At 41.7% G+C, this 9,048-nt stretch overlaps 1 protein-coding gene across 1 annotated transcript; it reads left to right on the top strand.

Annotated features, from left to right (window-relative positions):
* Positions 1–7,979: 7,979 nt before the first annotated feature.
* LOC121368858 (atrial natriuretic peptide receptor 3-like) lies at positions 7,980–8,822 on the top strand. The gene has a single exon (XM_041493608.1). The coding sequence runs from the start codon at positions 7,980–7,982 to the stop codon at positions 8,820–8,822; it is 843 nt and encodes a 280-aa protein (XP_041349542.1).
* Positions 8,823–9,048: the final 226 nt, after the last annotated feature.

The raw sequence follows: 9,048 nt of genomic DNA, 5'->3' as shown, positions 1-9,048 counted from the left end.
CCCTTCATCGGGCTCGGTCGGTAGCGGACGGTAAACGCTATGTTGCGGCTCACTAATGAGCTGGCGCACGTCCTCGATGTTGATCTTCATTATCTGATGGAACCGCTGATGGAGTTTGCCGGCCTTCAGTGTCCATGGTCCCTCTGGTTGTTCAACTGGATTCGGCGGTTGAGTCGGGCGACTTGGCTTGGCTGGAGTGGCACTCGGGGGAGTGGTCGCCTTCCTCTTAACAACAGCCGTCTTCCGGGCCTGGGTCTCAACGGATGCCACCGGTTTTTAATCGGCGACAAGTCCGGAAACCCAGAAGTAAAGGCAGGCGGATCGGGTCGGCTATATGACGAAGTACAGAGCTCTGAGTCCGGCATATCACTTTCCTCGGTTCCTGCAGAGGGGACGTTGATGACTGGGGCCGAGACCACTTCCATCTTCGTCTTCCTCTTCAGTTGGGCGGCGTTGGGCGGTCCAGCAGACGGAGTCGCTGCCGGCGGTTTAGCCGCCGGTTTTGTCTCCCCCTGCGCCGCCGCTGGCGCACGTCTCCTCTTCCTCCACCTTCCTTTCTTCGGTGGTACCGGGTCCCCGTACACCAAGGTCACAGAGGCCCGTGACCCGGTGCACGATACCCGGTACTCTAACAGCATTCCGTAGGATTTGAGCAATCCCCCCAGGTGGGGGGGGCAGATCGAGAGAACAAGGGCTAACGTCCGTCTTCATCGATGAATAATACAGAATGCGAGAATCGAATGGGCAACTGAAAATGCAACTGAAAATGAGTCCCTGGTTGATAGTCTCCGAACGATCACTTATTTAAGTAGACTGGAGAGAAATGGTTGTTGATCCTAATACGCTTTCCGCATCTCATATAGTTAAAAGTTTGTTTTGTTTAACGACACCACTGGAGCACATTGATTAATTAATTACCGGCTATTAGATGTCAAACATTTGGTAATTTTGACTAGTAGTCATCAGAGGAAACCCGCTACATTTTTCTTAGTGCAGCAAGGGATCTGTTATATGCACATCCCCACAGACAGGAAAACACATACCACGGCCTTTAACCACTTGTGGTGCGCTGGTAAGAACGAGAGAAAAAATCCAATCATTTGAATGGATTCACCGAGGTGGTTCGATCCTGCGACGCAAGCACCTCGACCGAGCACTCAACAGACTGAGCTAACTCTCGCCCCACATCTCATATAGGGTTGTACTAAAGCGATAATACACTATGCAAGTGTATTCGTTCATTCATTCGCTGTAAGCTCTCTTTGAGAATGGCCAATACAGCACAGATTGAAATTTAGAGTAAAAGTCTATGATATTTATATTTTTGCACGGTTCTTTACACTCTTTTTATTTAAATCTTGAATTTTTATATTGATGTTGATCATCACTTTAGTTTTTTTTATTTATCATAGTTTGACACCCAATAGCCGATGTATTTTTCGTGCTGGGGTGTCGTTAAACATTCATTCATGCATTCGTTCATCATTCATTCATTCGTTAGTTCATTCATTATTACAACCATTCATTCATAAATGAAACTGTTCATTCATTCATTATTGCCCCCGTCGGTGGGCCCATTGGCCTATTTCTCGTTCCAGCCAGTGCACCACGACTGGTGTAACAAAGGCCGTGGTATGTACTACCCTGTCTGTGGGATGGTGCATATAAAAGATCCCTTGCTGCTAATCGAAAAGAGTAGCCCATGAAGTGGCGACAGCGGGTATACTCTCTCAATATCTGTGTGGTCCTTAACCATATGTCTGACGCCATATAACCGTAAATAAAATGTGTTGAGTGCGTCGTTAAATAAAACATTTCCTTCCTTCCTTCCTGAATTATTGCAATCATTTATTCATAAATGAAATCATTCATTCAATATTAAATTTGTTCATTTAACCAAGCGTGCATTTATTTTATTTTTTCTGTTCTAACGATTTGTCCATCAATTATTTCGACATCCAGGAACTTTGTAATTTTTCAAAATCAAATTTCTCGAAGAAAACCACAGATCTTATTAGATAAACAGTTCAAAATGCAATTATCATTTGAGAAACACGTCAAGTACGTCAAGAAGAACCAGACGAAGATTCTAACGAGCAGAATTAATGAAATGTTGATGGGGGGGGGGGGGGGGTTGGTTAGCTCAATGGTAGAGCGCTCGCCTGAGGTGCGATGTGTTGCATTATCGATCGCCCTATATAGACTCAAGGTTCCCCGTACAACCAATGTCTCACGACCGGTATATCAAAAGATATGGTATATACTGCCCTCCCTATGAACTAGTACATGTAAATATCCCTTGTTACTTTTTCAGTCTCTCTCTCTCTCTCTCTCTCTCTCTCTCTCTCTCTCTCTCTCTCTCTCTCTCTCTCTCTCTCTCTCTCTCTCTCTCTCTCTCTCTCTCTCTCTCTCTCTCTCTCTCTCTCTCTCTCTCTCTCTCTCTGTCTGTCTGTCTCGATCAAGTGTCGAAATGACGTTAAACAAACACATCTAGCGTTTGTTTGAGGTGCTTTCCGTCCCAACAAGTGAACCACGACTGGTATATCTAAGACCGTGGTATGTGTTGTCCTGTCTGTGCATATAAAAAATTCCCTTGCTACTAATAGAAAAATGTAGCGGTTTTCCTTTGAAGACTACAAGTAAAAATTAGCTAATGTGTGACATCCAATAGAAGATGATTAATTAATCAATGTGCTCTAGTAGTGTGTTGTTAAACAAAACACATTTTAACTTTGAAACAGTGGCTATTCAGCATTGGCTAGAATAAGAAATAGCCCAATAGGCCCACCGGCGAGAATCGATCCTGGACCGACCGCGCATCAGGCGTGCGCGTTACCTATTGTTTATATATGCGCAGATTATGAAAGGGCCACAAAACGCACGGAACGGACGCATAAAAAAAAAATCGTTTCTATTGTTATATCGAGGCGGGATTTAGCCGGTTGAGTGCTCGCTTGAGGTGCCTGCGTCGCTGGATCGAACCACCTCGGTGGATCCATTCAGCTGATTGGGGTTTTCTCGTTCCAACCAGTGCATCACAACGGTCAAAGGCTATGGTATGTGCTTTCCCGTTTGTGTGAAAGTGCATATAAAATATCCCTCGCTGCATTAGGAAAAATGTAGCGGGTTTCCTGTGATAACTACATCTCAGAATTACCAAATGTTTAACATCCAATAGCCGATGATTAATTAATTAATTAATTAATTAATCAATGTGTTCTAGTGATGTTGTTAAACAAAACAAACAGACAAACTAATGTTATATTATTAGCAGTTTCACGTGAGCGGCGCTGTTCACGGTAACCGCACACTCACCGCATAAAAACAACAACACACGCACACTTGAAAAAAACAACCTTATGGTAGCACTAAACCAGTTAATTTCCGGCTGGGTCGAAGTTCGAAGTGCACCGAACTTTTGATAGAGAAGTTAACACCACAAGTCCTATGATTGGTTATAAATGTGAGTATGTTGGTTGTAAAAAAAAATTGTTTCATCTGGGCTAAAAATGTATGCAATTTTATTTGATGTAGTACCACCGTGTCAAGTAGCCTTGTGCTTGGAACATGTAGGGGGTACCTGTAAAAAAAAGTACTCAACTTTTGTGCGAAACTAGGGGTGCTGTAGAAACATCTGGTTATACCGAAAATGAGCCATGAAATGTACCATTTTCTGCAGTTAATACTTTAAGGTAGGGATTGTAGTACTGATATTTATAGGTTATAGTTTGGTTGATATATTGCATATAGTGTTTTTAAACACAAACGTTAACATGGTCGCATATAGGATTTTAATTGGTATAGTCGAACCTTATGGAAAACATGTACTAAATTGACTCCAAATACCAACTTTAAATGATCTGTCACCACTTGCAGTGAAAGAAATTATTGCATACTCCCAGACATAAACAAATAATTAAAAGGCTTTAATTCTCTAATGCTTTCTTAAATGGTTCTAACTGGAAATAGCATTTGTTTAGTTTTCCGTATGCCATTTCTTGTTGTTATATACATGAATTACACACTCCACATTTAATCTATAGTGCAGAACCTTCTTGAGTAATCAACAAGCGAAAAGCGAATTACGAAGTGATGAGTTATTTGTAGTCGCTCATTACTCTTAGTAGTATATGAGATTCAATCTCTCTTCGGCGTTTTGACATTTGCCAAGTTCAGTGTTTGGGCATGTTTATCTTGAGTTTGAACTTTTTTCCTAAAGATTCAGATAAAAAGAAGAAAAAGAAGAAAAAAGAAGAAGAAAAAGAAGAAGGAAAGAATGAAAAAACTTTACCAGGAAATACGAGGAGCCAATTGAGACTGAGCTTTACTGTGTTGCTTCATACAAAACGAAAATCAATATTTGTTTAGCAACAATACACCACGTTGTTTAATCAGCTGCTAGTAAAAAACAAATATTGTAATTACAACAGTTTGGCTGAAGGGGCGGTACGTGGCCCAATGGTAAAGCGCTCGCCTTGTGCGAGGTCGATCTAGGATCGATCCCTGTCGGTGGGCCCATTGGGCTATTTCTCGTTCCAGCCAGTACACCATGACTGGTATATCAAAGATAGTGGTATGTGCTATCCTATCCTGTCTGTGGGATGGTATATATAAAGTATCCCATAGTTTTTTTGTTTTCCCCCGACTGCCCCCTTTCCTTTCTCTCCTTTGAATTCCGTCTCATTTCTTCCCGATCTGGCAACTCCTACTATCTTTCAACTTCTTTCGCTGTCCACCTCCACATACCAGTCCTTGTCTCTCCAACCGCGACAGGTGCTTATCTCTTGTGGCTATCTGTACCACACACCTGTCATTCCCCATCAGCTTTTAGCTGTGGGCTTAGTCTGACCACTTCAGATAGTGTTCAGTAGTTATTTCTGGCATTGTTAAGAGGCACTTGTAACTACCTACTATGCACCCCTACTACCAGTGGTCGTTAGTTAGTGCCGTGGGTCAGACTCGCTTTATTAGCGGCAGAGGACAAGGATGCCAGGTGGGTGCAGGGAAATACACAGATACTGCACCCGTGGAGGAAGTTGAGACAGGTAGGCGATGGTGTGGACAGCTCAGAAGACAGAGTCGGAGGAAACTGACAGAAAGGGTCGAAACAGATTGAAATCGTGGGAGAAATTGGAAAGTGTTTATATTAAGATAATGAGAATGATAGATGAGAAAGATGAATGCATGTGTGAGTCAGCTTTGACGGGATTTGAACCACTGTCGTCAGCTTGATTGTCAAGCAGCTTATCCACAAGACCACGGAGCTCACTAAATATCCCATAGTTACTAATTGGAAAATGTAGTGGGTTTCCTCTCTAAGGTGATGTGTCAAAATTACAAAATATTCGGCATTCAGTAGTCGATGATTAATAAATCAATGTGCTCTAATGGTGTCGTTAAACAAAACTAATTAACTTAACAATTACAGTTAAAATACATCATGTCGATATCAATTGTTTTGTTCAGTTTTTTATTTTATAATTTTAAAAAAAAAAAATTGGGGGGGGGGGGAGGGAGAAGGGTGGGTGGGTGTAGGGGACCTGTATATATGCTTATTTCATAACTTGGATAAAATAAGACAGCAAACCTGCTACCGAATAGGAACAGTGGCTCTTTTATATGCATAAACAGAACAGAACAGAACAGAACAGAACGGTACACACTACGATCTTTGATACATCAGGGGCGGGACGTAGCCTAGTGGTAAAGCGTTCGCTTGATGCGCGGTCGGTCTAGGATCGATCCCCGTCGGTGGACCTATTGGACTATTTCTCGTTCCAGCTAGTACTCCACGACTGATGTAACAAAGGCCGTCGTATACTATACTGTCTGTGGGATGGTGCATATAAAAGATCCCTTGCTGCTAATCGAAAAGAGTAGCCCATGAAGTGGCGACAGCGAGTTTCCTCTCTCAGTATCTTTGTAGTCCTTAACCATATGTCTGAAGTCATATAACCGTAAATAACATGTTGAATGCGTCGTTAAATAAAACATTTTCTTTCTTCCTTCCTTCCTTCCTTCCTTGATACATCAATCATGGGAAACTGGATTGTACGGCATCTTAAGTCGTATCACACGACCACTGAACACGCCAGTAGTTTAATACTATATTTGTTTCATGAAAAGGATCTACACGTCGGTATTTTTAACAGGCACAACACTTAACTGAATTCAAATTGAATAATTTAAAAATAACTTAAAGAAAACTAAATGAATATATGCGTTTGTTTTGTTTATCAGTATCCATAACCATGGTGTGAAAATAAGGTTGCTTCCTGCATCGATAATTCAATGTCATCGGCCTGTATACTGAATCTGAGCTACAGAACCGTATTATCATAACAAAATCGTAGCTCTGCACAAGGCAGAGTAGAAAGGACTTACAGCAAAGTTAAATGACCCCTCGAAGTAAAGAGTGGTAATGACGTAATGACGTAGAATGACGTCACAGGGCCTCTTTTCTTCTACGGCAGAAAGTTTAAAATATCTTTATTTTATATAGTTTAATTGCTACATAGGCCACTTTTTGTATGTTCGACTATGTAAAAACAATAGCTGAGTTACGTAATGCTATTTGAATGGTGTTGCCATGACGTTAAAGTCTGAACTTTATTAAAGTCTAGACTTTAAGGTTTATAAGCACGGGGCCAAAAAAATGTACTTGAACCTTAGTTGTATATGGGGCGGGACGTAGTGGTACAGCGCTCGCCTGATGCACGATCGATCTAGGATCGATTCCTGTCGGTGGGCCCATTGGGCTATTTCTCGTTCCATCCAGTACCACGCAACTGGTGTAACAAAGGCCGTTGTATGCAGTATCCTGTCTGTGGGATGATGTATATAAAAGATCCCTTGCTGCTAATCAAAAAGAGTAGCCAATGAAGTGGCAACAGCGGCTTTCCTCTCTTATATCTGTGTGGACTTAACCATATGCACGACGCCATATAGGCCTATCCGAAATTAAAATGCGTTGAGTGCGTCGTTAAATAAAACATTTCCTGCCTTCCTTAGTTGTATATACACTTAAATAAGTCGTCGTAGTCGTCATCATCATCGTCATCAGCAACAACACCGTCACTACCGACGTCGTAGTGATCATCAACTTTATCTTCATCAAAGCGTAGCATTTGTCAATCTATATTACATTTTGTTTTGATTTTCAAGTATTTTACTGTTTTCTCTTATTCGATAAGATCCAATTGACACATCTCGTGTTAATGGATGGTCATACAATTTGTCTACAAGTTTTTCGGGCTGCTTGTGAGTAATTGAATATAGCAACTCGCGGTCAGCTGTTCGTGGGAAAGAATTATATCCAGCCTGAAAGAGAAGGTCAAGAAATGTTAACTGGGATCTTTTTACGACGAGCTATCAATCAATGCATCGCCTCTTTACGTCTTGTTTGATGCTTCGCTTGCCTGAATGGCAACTGGTAGGCAGAACGTGTATAAGCGATTATGCAACTCTTGCCCTCCCAATCTCCTCGAGACTGTATCACTTCCTCAAGACCAGACTTGAGTTGAAAAGAGAACAAGTGTTGCCATGAAATACGTGTATGACTGCTAATTCGGGAACATATAGGGAATATCGCATGTCTTTTCGCCGGCAAATCGTCACGGAATTGTAAATACTTCAGGGAGTCATACTGATTAACATTCACCAGCAGTGTTGGTTAGAAGTCATCAACAATTGTCTTGCTGTTGTAAAGTCAGTTTAATTACGAGCGAGAACATTTTAGTATTTTCTTCTCTCCTTTTTTTTTTGGTTTCTCTTCAGACCACACGAGAATCTGTATTCTAAAAGAACCCATACGTTTTAATACTTAGTTGGGTTTTTTTTCAGGATGTAACTGTTACCGCAAAGCCAACGGAAGTACAAACACTTATCGCAGTATGAATTTAAATTGGGTATTATCGAATGATGAAGAGCGGCAGCATCTGGTTAAAGAGAGTTCGCCACTCGGAGTCGTATCGCGGTAAATGATCTGGCGCTCACGCAGGGAGGCCGCTAACGTTACAGGTGTTACACTGCCATTCCTGCCATTGCTCACAATCAACACAAAACAACTGAAACCAGAAAGTAGCCTACGAGATGTAGGACGTCCCAGAATGGCCAAACACTTCATGATTCCTTCTGGTTTTGTTGGATTATTATTCTTTAATCTGTATATCATCTGTGTAAAAGGAGATACAGATCATATTTCCATCGCTGCGCTTCAACCAGTAGGTAACAAGATGCTGTTTTCCATGTCCCGAGTCTCCCCCGCCATTGCAATAGCAATTGAGAAGGTGACCGCGCCCAATGGAGTTTTGCATAATCGGAAAATAATAGTGAGGTACCGCGATTCTAAATGTTCTCCAGCAGTTGCGATGAACGAGATGATCAACTTTTACATTGAAGACCAGTTTCACGTGGTCTTGGGACCATGCTGCGACTACCCAGCGGCCCCCATTGCCAGACAGATGAAGTTCTGGAATTTGCCTATGATCACCGTCGGAGCAATGGCGGTGGATTTTGTGGACAAGACCACGGAATACCCGATGGTGACGAGGACTGGACCAACGATTAATTTCTTAGCCGAGTACTTGATAGAGATTCTGAAGACGTTCAGGTGGAACAGGATCAACTTGCTGTACGATCCCATGAGACACGGGCACGTGGAGGAAAGTTTCTGTCACATTGTCGCTGAAGGAATTCACTATGTTTTGACGGTGCAGAAGAAGATGGAGAATTTCGCGCTGGAATATTTTCAGTTCAAAAACGATTCTGAAATTCTGGACAATATCGAGCTAAGGCTTGGGACCGAATATGCAGGTGAGTGACCAACTAAAACAACAGCAACAACAACAAGAAAAACGAAAAACACTCTAACATATCAACAATCAAATGAAATAACATAAAAAAAACACCCACCCACCTTAAAACAACCAAAACAACGACAAATTAGAACCCAACAGTTATAAATGGAACACGTACACGGGTAAACAGGACTATCTAAAATAACTATTAAAAAGAATCAGAAGACAATAATATTATTATGGAGACAGT

Source organism: Gigantopelta aegis, chromosome 3 (assembly GCF_016097555.1).
Source record: "Gigantopelta aegis isolate Gae_Host chromosome 3, Gae_host_genome, whole genome shotgun sequence".
Taxonomy (NCBI): Eukaryota; Metazoa; Mollusca; class Gastropoda; order Neomphalida; family Peltospiridae; genus Gigantopelta; species Gigantopelta aegis.
Note: the sequence above shows the minus strand (reverse complement) of the source record. Positions and strands in the feature narration are given on the sequence as shown.

What these genes read in the sequence shown, in the direction of transcription:
- LOC121368858 (XM_041493608.1), top strand. Translation starts at nt 7,980, where the DNA reads ATGATCTGGCGCTCACGCAGGGAGGCCGCTAACGTTACAGGTGTTACA.